Raw genomic sequence first — 20017 nt, forward strand, 5'->3', positions numbered from 1 at the left:
ATTAACGCAGGGTGGAGCGGACCCGATCCGGAAGTTGCAGATCGGGATCCAGAGCGGATCGGGTGGTCCGTGCACAGCCCTATCATTTATGACTTGTTTTTCTGTTCGTTCAAAGGGGGAAAGTTGTGCATTAGAGCAGTACAACAATGGAATCAGTTACCTAGGGAGGTTGTGGGCTCTCCCACACTAGAGGCCTTCAAGAGGCAGCTGGACCATCTGTCAGGGATGCTTTAGGGTGGATTTCTGCATTGAGCAGGGAGTTGGACTTGATGGCCTTGTAGGCCCCTTCCAACTCTGCTATTCTATGATTCTATGATTCTCAAACACACATTTTGCAAATGTAAATGCAAGTTTGGGAACATGCAGACATTTTTGGAGAACATGCATTCACTTTTGACTGAGGCTGTGAATGGGGCATTTCCGAGTGATTTATGAACGGAGCTGAAATTCTCAAACATCCCTTTCATACTAGCTGTGTTGAGCACCAAGTGGAGCAACTTTGTCTTCAAGGCATCTGACGTAGGATGGATTCCACAGCTAGCACTTACTGGAAACACTAGTTTATTGAACCTTTCCCACGGAGTGTTTGCAAGGGGAGAGAGAACACAGACTGTTCAGTGGGACTGAGGTTGCCTCTGTCAATGCTCATGACAGAAGGAAAACATCCCGTTTGTCTGAATCAGTTCTGATACTGGGTGCTGAAGGAAGCCAATGAGCCATCCTATCCATCTTTCAAAAGGGTTGTTTTGCTGGTCCTTTTTACAAACCCTGCCCAGCCTTTCTTATGTTCTTGCATCATGTTGAAAGGTAAACAGGGCTGACTTAATTTCCCCCTGACTAACAGCATTCCTTCTCCCCCTGTGTCCGTCCTTCTCAAGTCCTCCTCTGTTTCCCCCATCTCTAAACAAAAGTGCCTCCTTTGCAGACAAACCCGCTCCTCTCTGCCCACACGTGGAGCCCATTCAGAGCCCTCAGTCCTGTTCTTCTTGAGGTGAGGTGCTGAGAGCTTCCGAGGAAGAATGAGGCATTGGTTTAAATTGCTGCCCTGCACCCTCTTAAGCATTCTAGGGGAGCCCAACTATTGTCAGCCATCTCAAAAGAGCTTTTCAGAGAACAGTCTGCAAAGTTTCAAAGGCCATTTTCTTCTTGGGTAATCGTTCATTTTTGAAGAGGATATCATAATTACACTTAACAAAACACAAGCAAGCATCGTCCTGGAACACAGCCTCAGGGCTAGATTCCAGAGATAATTGTGCAATTTGCCATACAAGAGGATCTGTGCTGGACGTCGAGACTTTTGGTGGGATTCGTATTTATAGCGGTAAGGTATAGTTGATACTAGAGCTAAAACCATCTAAGTTTAGTTTTACAAAAATAAAAATTCTTCTAGCGTTGCTTTCAAAATGAACGTGTGTGTGTGTGTGTGTGTGACCATCATGAAGGGTTTTAGGAAGACCTCCTTTGGGAAGGAGTTCCAGTGTACAAAATGTCACAATGAAGAGGACTTAGGTCTACTCCTCCCAGACTCTATAGACAGATAGAAACTGGATCGGGCCCTTACCCTCTGATGTGTGATCCCCGTCAATACATGGTGGGTGATCACGTGGGCAAATTATATTTTAATATATAACTCATATAATGAATTAATGAACCAACTATTACAATTTAAATTTTTAATCTATTTTAATAAAAATCACTTGATGCCATTCAAAGCCAAAGGCGGCTTCAGAAACTGGACTGTGAGAGAGTGTAGTTTTAGTTTCCCTTTGAACTTATTTATTTATTTAAAAAACATTTATATCCCGCCCTATATCATTAAGATCTCAGAGCGGCGTTCAGATAAAAACATACAGTATAAAACAACAAATAAATATTGACAGCCCTCACTTCGGATGAAGAGTTGCAATGCTTGAAAAAAGTTGAGCCAATATAGGTCATTTTCAGTGCACCTCTGAGGTCTCCTTTTTTAATTTTTTTTTTTACTGTATTCCCTCTCTTACTTTCTGTGGGGCTATTATTCGTGGACCACAAAATCACTAGTACATGATGGGAGGCAGGATGAGGTGAAGGAGATATTGCATCTTTAGAGGAAAAACAAGCAGGTGGCTGAATCTGAGGAAATTTGTTTCAAATTCAGCTGAAAATCTGTCAAATGAAACTACTTTGACACAGAATAATTCTCGTACAGGGTGACCACATGGAGTGTTTATACAGCACTAAGTCCACTGTGTTTAATGGGGCTTGCTCCCAGAAACGTGTGCAGAAGACTGAAACCTTACTAGCTGCTTTTTTTTCTTTTCTTTTTTTGGCTTTTTACAGAGACAAAGGTGCTCTCAAGCTCTAAAATTTGTCAGATATTAAAATATTAATGAAAGGCTTCAAAGATTAGAAGCATTTATCTCCCCATATCTTTTCTTTCTTTCTTTTCTTTCTTTTCTTTTTGGCTGAGATTCAACCTCCCGAAAGTGGAAGTTTCATTAGAAGTAGATTAGGAGACCATAACATGTGTAAGAGAAGTAATTCTTTTCTTAACTGTTAGTAAATTGGAAATAGCACACACTTACAATCGTGTTGGACGCACTACATTGAATTGCTTAGCTCACTCCTGAAGTCAAAAGCACAAGTCGTGTGGAGCTGCTCCTCCATAAATATTGCACGCAGGTCCCGTGCACCACTACCTGCTCCCATGGTGACCGGGAGCACCTCTCCTTTCCTGCTGCAGAAGTACATCTCTCCTGCCCAATGGTAGGCAAACTGGAGCTGGAAAGATCCAGTGGAGGAAGGAAGAAAGAAAGAAAGAACCACCTTCTCATGTCCAGGACAACTGGAGTCGTGGCAGAGAAGAATGTGGACCTCAAGAGTCTGAAGATATAGTTGGACAATGGGGGGGGGGGCAGGCCAGAACTGGGAAACACCTTGAACGCCAACAGGAATAAGTCCAACCCTTAAGAATTGTTGTGGGGTGTTATTGAGCAATTCTAAAACAAAATCTCTCCTTAAATGTTTCCGCCATAAAGTTTCATGAGCAAAAGCCCAACGTGAACTCCCCAAGCAAAGGAAGAGTAGCTCTTAGCACCACAGTAGGGGTGAAAGGAAGGAGGCCTTGAAGTCCAACTGCACAGACAGATGTGGAAACATCCAGGCATCCTCCTGGCAAAAGCCAGGCTTGGCACCGAAGAAAACCTTACTGAAATCTGCAGCTAGGAGCAGGGGGTTGGGGGCAGAAATGGTGGCCTCTGGGATGACCCATTTTATTTATTTCATAGGCTTTTAACTGATTGCTTCCATATCAAGGGAAAGGAAGCAATTTACATCCTTTGTAGGCACCGGGCCCTTGCATAAACCCTTTTGATCACATAAATGGAATGGGCGGGAGCAGGGGGTGGGGGCGTCAGCAGAGAGAGATGCATCCACAAATTGTAGAAATGTGATTGCTTAACTTGACCCAGGAAAAATATCAAACCCCACCCCCCAGCCCCAGTTGTGTTCTCCAACATTTAGTCCCCATTCTCATGATCTTGCAAGGGGCCAGTAGATTGATGATAGCCTTTCACCACCTCCTCATCAGGTGGAGTGGAATTTCATTCCCACGTTCAGGGTGGGTAAAATTCTGCCCAGTTAGCCAAAGTGTGCTCATAGGAGAGCGCTTTCATGGGCACCAACGTCCTCTTTCAGGTGCACAGAGGGAGGCGGATGGGGGCTAGAGGGGGTCCTTTTCAGGGTGGAAACCCACCTGATGGCACTTCTTCCCTAGGTAGGTTTGCCCTCCTGGTGCTTTTTAGTAGGGCTGTGCTCCGCTTCACTTTGGTTCATAGAAGCGATAGCAGAGCAGCCTGATTTGCCTCTGACAAAGGCGGAGACGGATCAGGGGAGCTGCAGATCGAGACAAAGCGGATCAAGACAACGCGGATCCTTCGCCTCGATCTGGAACTCCAAAAAAAAGGTAAGTGTGGGGGGAGGAGGGCTTGCCTGATGGTGGCGCAGTCCGTGCGGCAACGGTGGCAGAGCCAGGTAAGGGGGCAGGGGGAGAGGGGGTCTTACCTGCCTCTGTCGCGGTCTGGCAGCTGCTTCAACTGAGGCCAGGCCTCAAACCGGAAGACCAGGCCACGGCCACGGCCGCGGCCTGCTCTTCCACTTTGAGGCCTGGGCCTCAGTTGAAGCTGCCGCCGGACCGCGACGGAAGCAGGTAAGTGGTGGGGGATAGGGGGGCCTTACCCGGCTCTGGCACCCACCACTGCTGTGGTCCATGCGGCGGCGGACGGTGGAGCCAGGGAGGGGGAGGGGGCCTTATTTGCCCCCTATTTTGTCCCCCCTTCCCCACTTACCTGCCGTCCGCTGTGGAGGCAAGTAAGTGGGGAAGGGGGGCAAAATGGCGGGCAAATCACAATCTGACCCTTCGGATCTTGCTCCGGGATCTGATCTGGAGCGGGTCGGAGGAGGGTTGGATTGGCGTGAACTGGTTTGGGCCCGATCCAAAAGTTCCGTATCGGGCCTCGAAGCAGTTCAGGGGGCTGGTGCACAGCCCTACGTTTTAGGCCCTGCTCTCTTATGCCTTGAATGGACTTTTAATGCCTTGGAACCTTTCAATGTCCATTTACTACTTGTCCGTACTTCATTTTGGTTTTTTGTTGTCTGGCTGTCGTCCCCCCCCCTTCCTTTAGCTGCTGCTTTGTTGCTTTTACGGACGCTCTTGTTTTCTATTCTCTTAATTTTAATCTATATCAATTTCTGCTGCGTGGTTTTATCCTGGTCGTGCTTCTGATATTGCATTTTGTATTTGTGTTTTTAGACTGTTGGTTGTTTTATTATGCTTTTCATGGTTTTAATTCTTGTGAACCGCCCAGAGAGCTTCAGCTATTGGGCAGTATAAAAATGTAATAAATGAATAAATAAATAAATAAATAAATTTATTATTGCAAACCACCTTGAGGCCCTGGTAATAAGACAGGATAGAGATGCTATAAATAAACAGAAACCATTTAATGCATCCAAAAATTTCGAGCCTTGCACCTGATTACTCCCATTTCCCAGTCAATTGCAGCTGGGAGATTTAATCAGGAAAATGCTGCAGGGGTTAAACCATTCCCCAACACTGCAGTCTTAACCTGGATCAGCTACTATTAATTTTTTTTAAAAAAGATGCTCAGTAAGATCATGCATTTAGCTTATCATTCAGTTTGGCCCAGAGGTTGGAGTTCCTGCAATCACACAATGCAAGCATGGAGTTCTTTTTAAAAGGTGAACTTCTAGTCCTTAAGGCTCAAAATATAGGCTTGGGTGTATATGGGCAGTGCGTGCTTTGCTTCTGACTGCAGAACTGAACTGAGCAACTTGACACGCCATGCACTGAACACAGCTGCAAGTGTGCGATAGTGAAATGTCAGAATGGGGTGGAGAGATTGGGGGGGGGCGAAGCTCAGTGCCCATGACGGAAGTGCCCATAATTTACCCAGGTTACAGAACCTGGTGTTTCCTAGTATGTAATTTGGGTTGCTTTGATTCAGATTTTCTTTGGGGCATATGGAGCACACGGCTCCTTCTTAAAAAGTGACACAGCAACCTTTTTTCAAATCTTGGGTGGCCTCAATTTGCAATATAACCCTCACCATGGGTAGCTGCCTGGCATCTCCAGGGAAAGTGTGGACCTGGCCATGATTCCTTGCTCCTGCTCTGCAATTCCACGGTTGGGATTGCTGACTTTGCAAACGTTGTGTGATGTAAAGGAAGGACCTTGTGTTGCAAGGTTTGCTTTTGAAGGCTTCAGAAACGGAGGCCTCTAAGCTCATTAGACAAGACTCTGGAAGCAACAGTTGGGAACCTGTCATAGAATCATAGAATAGAGTTGGAAGGGGCCTACAAGGCCATCAAGTCCAACTCCCTGCTCAAAGCAGGAATCCACCCTAAAGCATCCCTGACAGATGGTGGTCCAGCTGCCTCTTGAAGGTCTCTAGTGTGGGAGACACCACAACCTCCCTAGGTAACTGATTCCATTGTCGTACTGCTCTAACAGTCAGGAAGTTTTTCCTGATGTCCAGCTGGAATCTGGCTTCCTTTAACTTGAGCCCATTATTCTGTGTCCTGCACTCTGGGAGGATCGAGAAGAGATCCTGGCCCTCCTCTGTGTGACAACCTTTCGAGTATTTGAAGAGTGCTCTCATGTCTCCCCTCAATCTTCTCTTCTCCAGGCTAAACATGCCCAGTTTTCAGTCTCTCTTCATAGGGCATTGTTTCCAGACCCCTGATCATCCTGGTTGCCCTCCTCTGAACATGCTCCAGCTTGTCTGCATCCTTCTTGAATTGTGGAGCCCAGAACTGGGCGCAATACTCTAGATGAGGCCTAACCAGGGCCGAAAAGAGAGCAACCAGTACCTCACACGATTTGGAAGCGATACTTCTATTAATGCAGCCCAAAGTAGCATTTGCCTTTCTTGCAGCCATATTGCACTGTTGGCTCATATTTAACTTGTGATCTACAACAACTCCAAGATCCTTCTCGTTTGCAGTATTGCTGAGCCAAGTATTGTCGTTGATATATCAGCCCAAGCTGGTATGGTCGATGGTCATGCCAACTTGGCATCTCCAACTACATCTGGAGAGCCACAGGCGTCAACTCCCCCCCCCAAACCTGGACTCTATAGAGGATGAACAGGCAGCCCTTGTGAAGAGGATGGATGCTAGGCTGGACAGAGGAGGAACCCAGCCTGTTGCTACAGGACAGCAACTCCCACAGCTCTGTTTTGGTTTTTCTCTTGGAGTAAATGCTACCCAAAACCCAGTCAGCGCAGTGTGTGTGTTGGCGAAGGGGAGAGAGAGTCCCAGGTAGAACTGGATCGATACACGATGGGGCAGGATAGGGCCGTCTTCTGTAGCACCTCAAGCCAATAGTTGGGAATTGTAACAGGAGCATCAGAAAAACCTATTAGTCTGCTGTCAGGCCTTCTCCTTGATAACTTGACGAGTTATCTCAGATCAGCGCTTTAGAAGTGGCGTTCATTCCTGATTTCTTTCAATGACATATCTGACTCGCACATTAAAAATTATGGCCTGCCTTTTCCTTTCCTTTCCTTTTTTTTTAAACATGCCACAAGTCAAAGCAACATTTATCACTAATTGCACAATTACTTCACGTGGCACCAGAGATGGGAGCCTTGACTTTTAGCAATATCAAGTTTGCAGAAAAGTCAAGGCAGTAATTATGCGAGGCAAAATCATTTAGTAAATTAAAGTAATTCCTCACTAGACGCGGTTAAGATTCCATGGATTCTATTACTAGCATAATAAAATAATTGCGCAATTAGGAGCAAATTACTTATTCTTTTAGAAGTGCTCAACTTACTGCAAACAATGCATTTTAAATCAAAGATCATATGCTTCCGCTTAATGAGACCTAGCGGTATCCTTCCATGCAGTAGGCCTGGGGAGGGGGGTGCGTGCAATCATCAGTATCAGAACGGGGCTTGGAGGTCAACCACTTAAGGATGGTGCCAGGTCTACACCCACTATTTCTCTTTCAGGGCTGGGTCTGCATATTCATTTCAAAAGGCTTTCAAGTCTCTTCTCCACCTAAAAGCCACCACAGCAATGCTCTTTGCAATCAAGTTTATATGGCAAAATGCATTGTTTTGCATTGTCCTGATGATAAAAAAAAAGTACATAACCTTTGCGGGCAGATTGTTCCTTTGAGAATTAGGGTGTGTTTGGCAACCTTTAATTAACCCTCTCTAATGCTACCAATTTTCTGAAGTCGCGTTGCTCAGTGAAAACAACGTCTGAAAGACTTACATCAACTCTCATCTATGAATTTTACCATTACATGTGATTGACTCATTGTAATTGGATGGTGAGCATGTATACAGATTTACAAGTGTTGCACAGTGTGCTCCCCCCCCCTCAAACCACACAATTAGCACATATTTTACTGTGAGATCGTTCCAAATACTTCCTTCCAACATTTGGGTTTCATGGGGGGGAAACCTCTCACAAACGCAACTCATCTTAAACAGCACTGGTATTTCAAAATGGCGTTGTTGGACTTTTCATCAAGGCTTTTACATAGCATCCTTTTGGCCAAAATGGCCCATACAATCATCATTGTGGCAAAGCACGTGGGGGTTTCCCTCCAAACAGCACGAAACAGACGGCGTTTGCAGGATGAAACGAGAAGAGGTCTTCATTTGGGAAGCCACCCTCAATATCCTGGCCACGACACAGGGCTCAGCAGTTCCAGAAAGGTAAGCCAGCCTGAAATGTATCCTTAGCAAGAAAGATTGGCAAAGGCGAAGGGGGGGTGCTATGGTGTGAGTGAGCAGCACAAGTCCATAAACAGAATTCTTAACGCTAACTAGCGGATGCTTAGTGGGGCGGTTAACACGTCAAATCCAGCTCTGAGCAGGAGGGCTGTGGAAAGTGAGAAGCGGTGTAAGGACAGGAAGTTGTTATGTGTTTAGATGCCTGGCTTGCTATTTGTTTGGGATCGGCCGTTGCATTCACTTGCCTCTGGGAGCTCCGAATTATGAAAATATCTGTGGCTTAAAAGCAGCAGGACAAGGGTGCGGAAGAAAGGCTGCCGTACTAATCACAGCTCAAAGCCCTTGCCGGTTGATGCAGGCTCCACTAGGCGAGCAAAGCTTGGCGGAGGGGCGGGGTGTGATTGTGGGTGGTGGTGGTGGGGGGGGAGCAGCAGAAAACAGAAAGCAGCCACCTCCACAGTACAGCACACACACTGGAGCCATTGTGTAAGGCACAATGAGACTCACAAAGGCGCAAGCTGTTTACTCAGAAAGTGCCCACGGCGAGATTGCATTGGAAGGAGAGGCAGGCCAGTTTCAAACTGTTGCCAGTTCTATCAAAATGGAGGGCATGCACAGCACCGGCCAAGGCAGATAGAGATCCCTCAGGGCACATTTGTCTGCTAACTCAACCACAATGAGAAGGAGAAATCTTTTTCCTCTCAGTGGCAGGAATGGCATTGCCTGGGATAGCCCTGTGCCAACTCTGCTCTTGCGACAAATCCTCCTCTTTGTGCAGACGCCACCGTCACACCCACCTGCAGTCCACATTCTCATCTGCCCTACAGCACATGGGAGGCAGATCAACCCCATCGCCATCATGGCTGGTCTAATAAAGGGCACCCCTAGAAAACCAAAACTTCACAAAATATCATGGGATGCCCGATTCAGAAACCAGGGAAGCTCCAGAGTAGAGTGTGCCACCGATATTATCCATGGCTGATTCGTTCTCCCAGGTTCTGCCTCAACCTGTCCTGTTAAACATGCCACCAGAGAGCCAGGGCCGGCATCAACGGGCAGCACCGTCAGGCAGCTACCAGGGTCTCACAAGACCCTCACTAAGTAAATCACTGATTTAATCTTCTTTGACAATAGCTTTCTAAATGCAAAAGAATGGAATCTTCCAAGGAGGAGATTCATTCTTTCTGTGTGTGTGTGTGTGTGTGTGTGCGCGCGCATGTGTGTGTGTGTGCACACATGCACTCATGTATGTACAGCACCATGTACATTGATGGTGCTATATAAATAAATAATAATAATAATAATGTATGTGAGATTCTTTTGCAATCTGTGGGGATGCTTTAATGGAATTATATAGCCCTGCTGGACATCATCCAAAGAAGATACATTGCAGGCAGATTAGGGTTTTGTTTGTTCTATTCTGGCAGCCACATAAACTTCAGATATTTCTAGGAATCTATGCTCAGAGTAAAAATACTACTGCATAGCTCTGCCAAAGAACATGGTCCAGATTTGAATAGTATCAACGCAACACACTTGGGCTCTTTGTGGTTTCAGGGAGTGGAAGATTCTCCACACAGCAGATCTGCCAAACTGTGAAACTTCCAGATGAGGGGGAACTCTGATCCAGCTAATTTTCTCAACCTGTTTTATTGTTACATATTTGGTGCGCAAGGATTTGGAAGTTGTCTATTTTATCCCAGAAATACCTCCATGGTTCCCTCCATCACCCGTCTCCTATTTGAATCCACCTTTTATGTTGCAGGATTACGTGATGCAGCCAGAAGCGCAAGAGAACAGAGCTGGGCTGTTCTCGTGACTAGCAGCCACGCGGCCACCTGGAGCCCTGCTGGGCTAAAGAAGTGGGCTCCCTGTTCTTCTTTCACAGAGCAGGACCTTCTCTCTGCCTACGACATTTACAAGCTCCAGCTCCCAACGTCAGCAAAATCCTGGGCTGGAAAATGCCCACCCCACATCTAGACTCAAGGGATACTTCCACTCATTGACCCCGCCCAGAGTGTCTGCTTATGGGCCAGGGGAGACCACAGCATTCTTGAGCCCTGTAAAGCCTGGCCATTTAGTTTTCCATGTTTCCTTCTCAATTTAGAGACACACTTTCCTCACTCCTGGCCCCACCCCTAGTTTTGCCAACGTTTTCCTTCATCCATTTCCCAAAAGTGCACGGTCCCCAATTGTACCATTCAAAACATTTATTTCTGTAGTCCTCATCAGTTAATCAGACACAAAATGACTTTTCCAAGCAATCCTGAAGCTTCCCCAGACCTTGATTTCCAGAGAGGCAGGCTCTGAAGGAAAAAGGTCTCTAGAAGTATCACATCAGAACAAATGGAGAGTTATTTGTTGGGGAAAGTTTCCTTTGCAGCCTGCTGAAGCAAAAAGACCATTCTGAATTAGGATATTTGGTCTTGCAGGCTCAAAATAAGGAAAGAAAAGAAGCCATGGTAAGAGTGGGAAAAGCCGTGGCACGCGTAACATTAAGTCTTGCTGGACCAGAGGAAAAGACCCATTCAGTTCAGCCACTTCCTTCTCCGAGTGGCTCACCAAATGCACTTGGGAAACCCACAAGCGGAACACAAGGGCAGGAGCCCTTTCCACAGCCACTGGTATTCAGTGGCATGCTCGTCTCTGAACACAGGGGCTCATATATTGGCATCTTGATCGATAGCCATTGATAGCACTCCCCCCTCCTCTATGGATGTGTCTAAACCCTTACTAATAACACACAAAACCAAAACGAAACAAACCTTCACCCCAAAGTTGAGTTTGGGGTCCTTGTGTGTGGCACGTGTAGTGAGGGGAGGGTGCACATGCAGAAATTCGATGCCCAGTTCCTGGATTTGAATATTTTGTCTGCTGCTAAAGGCTGCCTTTTAAGTCTCTCCCAACATCAGCTCTGGAAGATTGAAATATCAATTACAGATCAATTTTCTCCTTAAGTAAACACTAATGCAGGATAAACAGTATTAGGAGATGCAATCGTAACATTGCTGACTTCAGGACGGACTGCCTGCTGTTCACAGCAAGTTTAAGCCTGGAGATTAATTAACCTGAGAAGATATCACTTAAGGAAGATTTAAGGCTATCAGGTTGGGAATATGAGGCAACGAGGCGCCGTGCATGTTAAGGAGGAGGCAGGCAAGTTCTAGAAAGGAGCAGCAGGCTTTCGATTCCCACCCCCACCCCACCCCACTCACCCCCCCACAGTTAATGCTCTTGTTTTCCCCAGTGCCGATTCTGCACGGCTTTAAGGATTAGGTTCAGAAATGGGGTGAATTCTGCTTTCAGAGCTAAGCCAATGTAAAACCACAGGCTATCAAAATAATTCTGGTTCATGATTAGCATAACTGTGGATTTATTAATTATTATTATTATTATTATTATTATTATTATTATTATTATTATTATTATTATTATTGGTTCCACACCCTGATATCATTCTGATGCAGGCCAGTTCTTGAATGGTGTAAGTGCTGTGGTCTTCCTTCATCATCATTTAGCTCATTTCATCTGGCCACACTCATTTCCAACTTTTGACTTGGCCAAAGAAACTTTTGGTAGATACTCTAGTCTAAGTGGAAGCTGAATCCAAAGCCAATTCATCCAACGCTATCTCAGCAGGAGCTTCACTTGGATCAGAAAGCAGGACACAATTCACAACCTTCCATCAGTCCAAGGTGTTTCTCCATGAGGCTTGTAACTACGACTGCCAGGTATTCTCTGGGGAACGGCTAGAGGAAACCCAAGGACACACACTGCAGTAGATGAATACGTTCTGTTGTTTTTCCTCCCCATTCACATCTATGTCCTTCAGTCAATACATTTCCCAAACAAACGGAGCGGTGAGCACCATGGAGTGCTTTCAGAGAGGCGGCATTGTGGCACTGAACTAGGCTGCTCTGATCAGGAAAATCATCATGGCTCCTCAGACAACCACACCGGTCTTATTTTCACCATTCCATTTCTGTTGATTGAAAACCTGGGAAGCTTTTTCAAAATCTACGGAGTTCTGTTCAGCTGAAACCGGGGGAAAGCAACTGCTCTGTGGCTTTGTGGAAGAGTGATCAGTTGCAGGCAGGAATCAAACTCTTGGGGCTCAAACCATAAAGGCTGCCTCAGTTTGCCCAAATGACCTTTGCCTTTTGACACGGGCAATGCGAGAGTTTGCTTTATAGAGTACACTACTTTGAGGAATTTGTTCTGGTCTCTAGCAGAGATGGGGTGGAGGGGCCCAGGAGGGCCGATCTTACGTGGAACGTCCTCAAACACAGCCACCGCTGCTGCAGTGGTAGGGTTCACCAGAGCAGGAGCCATTTCTGTAGGAGTGGTCTGGGGAGATCGGCTGAGCAGCATCTGCCCGAGGTTTCAATCAGACCCAGGCCAGAAGAAAGACAAGAGTTGACCCAAGAACCCCCACCCGACTCGCCCCTTATGCTCCAGTATATGCAGGGGGAAAAGATGGAGGCGTGGGAACGAGAAGCTAGGGCTGGCGGTGGGCTCCGGGGATTGACACACTGCGGGAACCGGCTTAGCAGGAAGGAAGGTCCAAAAGCAGCCGTCAACCTGTTTCAGAGAAGCCTGGTCAAGGTGCCTTGGATAAAATAAACTTGCCAGCCAGCTGTTTTTTCCTGCCTGCTTTTGTAGAGGCTGCAGGCAATGAGAAGCGGGAGAGACACGGAACATCCCAAGAAGCTTCCAGGTCAGGAGATCAGAGCTGGGGGTGAATTCCTGGTCCCCCTCCTCTTTGGCTTGCATCTTGACACTAAAAGGAATGATGAGGATTGTTTTTTTAAAAGCAAGGCTGTTGAGAAGGGCAACCTGTGGTTGTAGTGTTCCAGAGCAGAGCATCAGTGCAAGACTTCTCCAAGGAATGAACCTCTTCTACCGAGCGTGGCTTCCACAGGACGGTGAACAATGGCACCAATTAAGAGCCCACGCATCACCTTAGCCCCCCCCCCCCACCGCCAATGTACTGGGAAATGTCATCAGCCAAAAACAACAGTGAAAAAACTAATAACTCTATTGCCTGCCCTTGAGGAAACAAGCTTCCTTTTATCTTCTTTCCAAATAAGGCAAGAGAACCACTGGGGCTTCAGGGGGAAATCTCCCCTAACAGCTACATTGCAGAGCATTACTTCACAAATAATTTAGTAGGAGCAGAAGCTTTAAGAATACTACGCACTCAAGCAAGGAAGAGCAAACACCATTCGGCAAGCCCAGAATTGAGAGACATTTCCCTTCCAGCCGGAGTATTCACATTGGCTTGAGCGCTAGAACTGGGCCAGGGGACAAGCAGCCCTGTGGGACAAGCGCCCCATTCGGCCATAGGTGGGGAGCGCCCCGTAGATCGCCCTGAAGCAATTGCTGGAAATAGGAAGGCAAGAAAAGAAGACATTCCGGGTTCGTGTGCAGGCTAGGAAGGAAGTACATAAACCGCCGCCGCTCCGATCTCGGTGTTCCAGACAGTGGCGCTCCCGCCAATGCCCAGGTCTCAGGCATGTTTAATCTACGAAAGCCCTGCTGACTGCAACGGGCAGTCTGTGTGCAGCTTTCGGCATTGCCTTATGGGCCTACAAGACAAGGAAGCTACGTCTGGCCGTGGTGGGCCTCATGCAAGCACCTGCTACCAGCACAGCTCGCTTGAGACAGCCAGAAGCCATGTGAGTTTGGGAGGGAGCTGTCGGTCCACGCAAGCGGTGCTCTCTCAGGCCTCAGAATATAGGCCTCAGGCTTCTTGGGGGACGCCCATCTCCAGGAGACAAAGGTGACGCACTGCAGCCTGCCTCTCGGCTAAGATCCGTTCCTCAAAGGCCTCACAGCAAAAGAGCGCAAAGGGACACTGAAAAGTAGTTTTGTAACATTAATTTGTTTTTATTAAGAAGACAGATACTTTATAGTACTTCTTTTTCTTTGTAAAAATGGTATACATGAACGAATACAAAATGTGAATGGGAAGATATGGATATGCGTTTTCTTACACTGCAACGTCGTCCATGGACACCTTAAACAGAATCGGCCTAAGGGGGCGAAAGTAAAAAAGGTCCGAGGGTGAGTAAAGAACAAGCTTATTTGGCATCAATTATGCGGCATCCTTTGCTTTTCTGGTCAACGTTCCTTTCTTGTTGTTAAAAGAAAAAAAGATCCAAACCACAAAACCCCAAGAAACAAGTTTGTTCTTTCTCCACTCTTAACAAAACCCTTGTAATCTAAACCTGTACAAATCAATACCTAACAATACATTTCAAACAGTGCACTGTATACTTGCAGAAACAAAAAAATAATCCTTTAAACTTGGTATACAACTAAAACCCATAATTTCCTGTTGTGGTTGCTCGTTGTGATCTCTTCCAACGTGTGGGGCCAAAAAATTTGCAATCTACCTGAGACGGAAAACACCAATCAAAACACATGAACCTGAGACATGTCAACATTATTAAGTCAAAGTTACATCGGGAACACGGCACTACTGTACACTTTTCAAAACAAAGATGAGCTGCTCAGGAAACAGGATGCCAGTTCTGTGACCGATGTGTAGAAAAAGCCCCCCCCCCGCCCCACCTCTCCCCACGCTATTTCAGAGCGGTCTTTGCCCGTCAGGTGTGGTTGGTCTGTTGCCTCAAGTGGGCCAGAAGGCTGAGAAACAAGAGTTGGGTGTTACAAAACTTTGCTGGAGCAGGAAAAGGTCAACTGCATTTTCATGGTTGTGAAAGGAGAAAAAGGGAAATACTGTACAAAAATGTATATCGCTTTGCAAGCCAGATCTGTCACTGAAAAGTAGCATCCAAGTGGTTCTGCCAATAATTTAAAAAATAAATATATTTTTTAAAAACAAACGAACAAGAAGTTGACATTTAAGAGATGATATTCCCCTCCCCACACCAATAAATCTTTGCAAGTAAGTAACACGACAGCCCCCAAAATTCCTCATCTAAAATTCTGAATTCCGTGCTTTCCTGTGAGTCAGCCCAACTTCTGGAGCCTTCTCGTAATTCCAGTTCACAGGATGCGTCCTCCTCCTTTTAAAATCCTTTAGAAAGGGCCCAACTTCTCCACTCCCTCATGCACCCTTAAAGAGGGGGATGTCCAAGATTCCCTCCCCAGGAGGGTAAAGGAAATGGCAGACGGGGCACCCGGATTTGGGCTCACTTTCTGCTAAGGCTTCAGTTTTCCAACATTCATAAAGTAAACTTATTTTTAGTTATCACTGCACCATGGCTACCATCATGCAAGGTTCAGTAATTTATTGGCAGGTGACTCCTAGGGCTGAGGAAGGAGGGCCAAGGACTGTTCAGAAGGGGGGGGAAGCCAGGGAAAAAGGGAAGTACAGCAAAACCAAACAACCACAAACACTCTCGGCATTCAGAGTTTGGATTAAGGAACCGAGAAACCGCCACGCTGATTTTTCCACCTCTGCTCTGACCTTTCCGGAACAGAGAAGCAGGGCAGTCCAGCACAGAAACAAGCCCCCACTTTCCTTCTCTCCCCTCCTGCCTTTTGTCAAGTCAAATCCGAAGGAATGAAAAGTTTCACACAGTCTCTGCTTGGATACCTCAGCATGACAAATATCTGTAATGTACAGTACTTGCAGGCTGCAATCATAGTGCCACTCTCTGTGCCCTCTTTAACAAAGTACAAAAGAAAAGAAGGGATAAACCAAGACAGAAATACTACTACTAATAAGGGGGGGGGGGAAATGGCGGCCGATTCACATTCCTTTCACATCACAAAGATTTTTTTCTGTTTCCAGCAAATTACCGCGATGTGAGGCCAATTGGGAGCAGTTGATGGGATCGTTTGGAACAGAAATAATTAGAGCAGAACTTCCTCTTCCCTCCCTCCCCACGTTCCCTCCTGTGACAACCCAAATTTGCCTACTTGCGCGAAAGGAGCAGGCCCTCATCTGTCGTGGCTGTTTCGGGCAAGAACCAGGGCGATGCGTTCGATGCCCAGCTCCTGCCCAGGCAGAATGAGGCGCCCGGCGCAGAGGGGTCTAGAAAGACACCAAACAAAAGCAGCCACGGCTCTCCTGGGGGTGCGCTTGGGGCGCGGATCACTCGGCACGCTTCCGTGTCTCAATGAAAAGCAGGACATGGTTTCAAAGTCTCAGCCTATTTCCTAGTCTTCGCTGCATTGGAAACCTGGGCAGCTGCAAACCATTCTCCTAAAAAGTTTGTTCTTCCAAGCTTTCACGACAAGGGAGTAGAATGGATTATGAATACACTGAATTTCAAACAATGAAATCTAAGGTGTGCTGGTTCTCCTTTGATGACACAGTTTCAAACAACAATAACAAAAAACAACCCAGGATTTATTTATTTAAAAAAAAATGAAGATAAAACATTTAAAAGAAAAGAAAACAAATCTATTTTCAAGGGATCCCAGCAGGCAATTCCAAGAGAGGCTAGGAAGAAAAAAAATAAAAAATAAAACCGTATGCTCTCCCCCTCCTCCCCCCACCCCTCCCTCAAACGAAACAAGAATTAAAACAAGGCACAGAATTTTCTGCAAATGATGGAACTAAACTAAATCCAAGTTGGACTTGGCCCGAGAATTAAAAACCCAAAGAAATTGAGGTGTCAAACAGCAGAGTGTACTTTACAAAGAACACTTTCACATAGGGACTCCTCGACTCCCACACACTTCGTCAACCATTCATTTAAAATAAAAAGGAAAGTAAATAGCACTGGAAGAGAAAAGAAATAAAAGAAAAAGACAGAAAGAGACAAATTGAAAACGCCATAAGCTGGTAGCGACTTCCGACATCACTGTCTTTTTCTTCTACGCAGGGCCAGTCACCGTCCGCAGCTGGGACACCTCGTGGAAACCAAGACTGATCTAGATGAAGTACTCTTTCTTCTCTTCGGAGTTGTTCTGTCCTCCCTCTGCATTGATTATAGCTGTGTCTGCGTCAGCTGCATCGTCAGCTCCTTTGGCTTCGTGAGTGAAATATGTACCTAGGAAGAGAGCAGCAGGGATGGCAGTGAGTTCCTGTGCAGACTCTGCAACGGCACCAAGGGAAGGAGGCTTCCGTTACGGAGCCGGGCGGGTGACCAGCCCTGCAAAAGGCCACACGGGATTTGCAGGGGCGGTGGCAGCATCAGAGAGCGGGGAGGTACTCTGGGAAATATCCTGCGACGTTACTAGCATCAGACTGGGTTCAAATCCCTGCTCAGCCATGAAGCTCACTGGGTGATTCTGGTCCAGCCTCTCTCTCAGGATAAAGGAGGACAACCCCGAGAGCGTCACCTGCAGGAAATCTCCCCTATATCAGGTCAGGCAACTAGCCCGGCGTTGCCTGTTCTTACTGGCGGCCACTCTCCAGGGTCTTTGAACTGGGGATGGCAGGAATGGGGCGTTGGACCTCCAACATGTGAAGCGGAAGGATAGTTCTTCCGCGTTCGTTTACCCCGCCTTCAAAGAATGTAAGGATACAAAAGGCGACAACCCCAACAAGAATCAAAGCAAAACAAATTCACGTTGCCGCATTGCATGGTTGCAAATCTCCAATCAATTGCAATGTGCCCTTTATGCCTTTAAGAGATGTGTGTGTCTGCCAAACAGATTGCAAAATAGGGCCGGCCTTCTCTTTTGCACATCCAGCCCCCGGCGAAGGTCTTGTTTCCAATTAGAGAAATCAATATTCTATGTATTGCCCAGAGGCATAACATGGAAGAGAACTGGAGCCGCCTCCCCACTCTTGTTGCAGAGGGCTCCTGCTCAGGGCTAAGCCTAAGGAAGGGGTGCGTGCATCCCCCAATTTCTGCAAACTTTCAGGGGAGTTGCCTATGAAGCAGGGGCAAAAAAATATCTGTTCACATCAGCATGAAAAAAACACTTGCTGCCTTTCCTCTGGGTAGGCATCCTTGCGATGTCATCTAGTTAGGCTTCCTGACAACGCCATATAGCCAGAGGGAGTGAGGGCACTGATTCTTGCCCTCCCTCTCATTTGACTTTGTGTTATCATCAAGTAGCCAAATCTGATTAGCTATGTAATGGTGTAAAAAGAGGTGGTGACTCAGTGGCTCTTGATTGGCAGGAATGACTCTGGAAGAACCCGTTTGTTTTTTTAAAAAAAAAAAAACATGGCAAAAGGAAAACAGCAGTTGGAAATATGTAGCAAACAGCTCACAAAGCAGAGAAGCAGGGGGGTTCATGTGACCCCCTTTTGCCTCCACCCAACTTTTACTGACAAAAGGTTCTTCTTCTTCTTCTTCCAATTTACCTTTGTGTCTTGCAAAGTATCGTCCCAGAATGATAAGGAGACAGAGCATCGCAAAGACCACGACAGCCACGACCCCACCGATCACAGCATGGTCCACAGCAGTGATGACGCTTTCCTCGCCCGCTCGAGAATCTGCCATAATTAGAAAACAGGAAGTATTACGACCCACGTGAGTCATGACTCACAATCCTGGACAACCCTCCAGCTCAGGGGCAAGAACAGGCCGATGTAGGCAAGTCAGTTCAGGCAACAGAGCAGGCAGCCTGGCCCAGGTTGGACTGACCTGTCGTCGGTCAACTCCTGTCATGAAGCGGCAACAGAGGTGCTACTCAACGCAGCAGGGCAAATCAGGAGGAGCGAGCAGGCGGGCAGGAAGGAAGCACACGGCAGCCTGGGTGCAGCATCCGTAAAACAAACAAAAAACCCAAACGCCCTTCCACAGAGACCCCCCCAGCATTTTATTGAGAGGTCATGATGTTACCCTCACCCAGCTCTTCCGAAACCACTCTTTGCCTGGCCAAATACATACAGCACAGCAAGTGAAAGGCCAAAGGCACGCTGTCCTCAAAGTGCTCCCTCAAGGAGGAACCAGACATATGAAGACTAGTGTGACAATTTCAAAGTTTGCGCACTCCACGCTCTGCGATGTAGCAAGTGGGCAAGAAAACGCTCAATCCCAGCCACAAAACCCTTCTGAAATAAAGATAGGAAGCCATCATTGCACACGGCTTTATTTTATTTATTTAACAACTTCCCATGCAATTAATTTGCTTTCATGAGCAGCTCCCGCCTTCCCTCCCCCTCATGGGAAGCCTTCCATCTAGAGAAGAATAACTTCCTTAGCTGGGGAGAAACTCCGAAATGAACCCAGAATGAGCTATGGCTGTGTAAAATTAATGTATAGCAATGTAAACAATTTTAATTTAAGAATGCAGCTACAACAGCCCTCACTGCAATTCTAATGGCAACCAAGATTTATAATACAGTAAAAAACAATTATTCTCTCGTTGATTAATACATTAACATTTTGGAATGGAAGCTAAACCATTGTCGCTGTCCCCCCTTTTTTTATTGAGTTCAACCGTGACACCTCCATTAAAATGATTTACTGGCCATCCCTTACAATTTAAGCACAGCAGCAACAGAAACGGTAAAATTCTTTTAACTTTACATGATTTGTGAAGTCATATGTGAAGGATTTACCATTTAAATCTTTCACTACAAGAAGCATGTGGCCAATAAATCTGTCCCACCCCCCACCCCCCCCTGCAGCTGCCCAGGCTCCGGAGAGAAATGTGTTTCACTAGGAAGAGCGAGTGTGCAAATTCCAGTCAATTTTTTAAAGAAAGATTTATCTCAGTCTCTCTCCAAAGAACAGAGCCAATCTCTGAAGCCTCCGCCTCTAATAATATTTGAAGTTTATCGATCAAGTGTACAGGTCCGTGACAGCTAAAGGTAATGGTGCTTTTTGGAGGCAAGACCTGATACAACGCCTTCAGCAGGGCCTCAGGATTTATGCCGTCTATTG

The 20017-nt window shown here is 46.5% G+C and overlaps 1 protein-coding gene across 6 annotated transcripts in view; it reads right to left on the reverse strand.

Annotated features, from left to right (window-relative positions):
- Positions 1-14114: 14114 nt before the first annotated feature.
- Positions 14115-20017, reverse strand: part of CADM1 (cell adhesion molecule 1) — a 193069-nt gene continuing 187166 nt past the window's right edge. For all 6 annotated transcript variants that reach the window (XM_063139183.1, XM_063139182.1, XM_063139180.1 and 3 more), the window contains 2 exons: positions 18490-18621; positions 14115-17221 (listed from right to left, as the gene is read on the reverse strand). In XM_063139183.1, the coding sequence (XP_062995253.1) occupies positions 17103-17221; positions 18490-18621 (251 nt within the window). In that variant the 3' untranslated portion in view covers positions 14115-17102. The remainder of the gene's footprint in view (positions 17222-18489; positions 18622-20017) is intronic.

The sequence above is a fragment of the Elgaria multicarinata genome, chromosome 12, assembly GCF_023053635.1.
Source record: "Elgaria multicarinata webbii isolate HBS135686 ecotype San Diego chromosome 12, rElgMul1.1.pri, whole genome shotgun sequence".
NCBI lineage: Eukaryota > Metazoa > Chordata > Lepidosauria > Squamata > Anguidae > Elgaria > Elgaria multicarinata.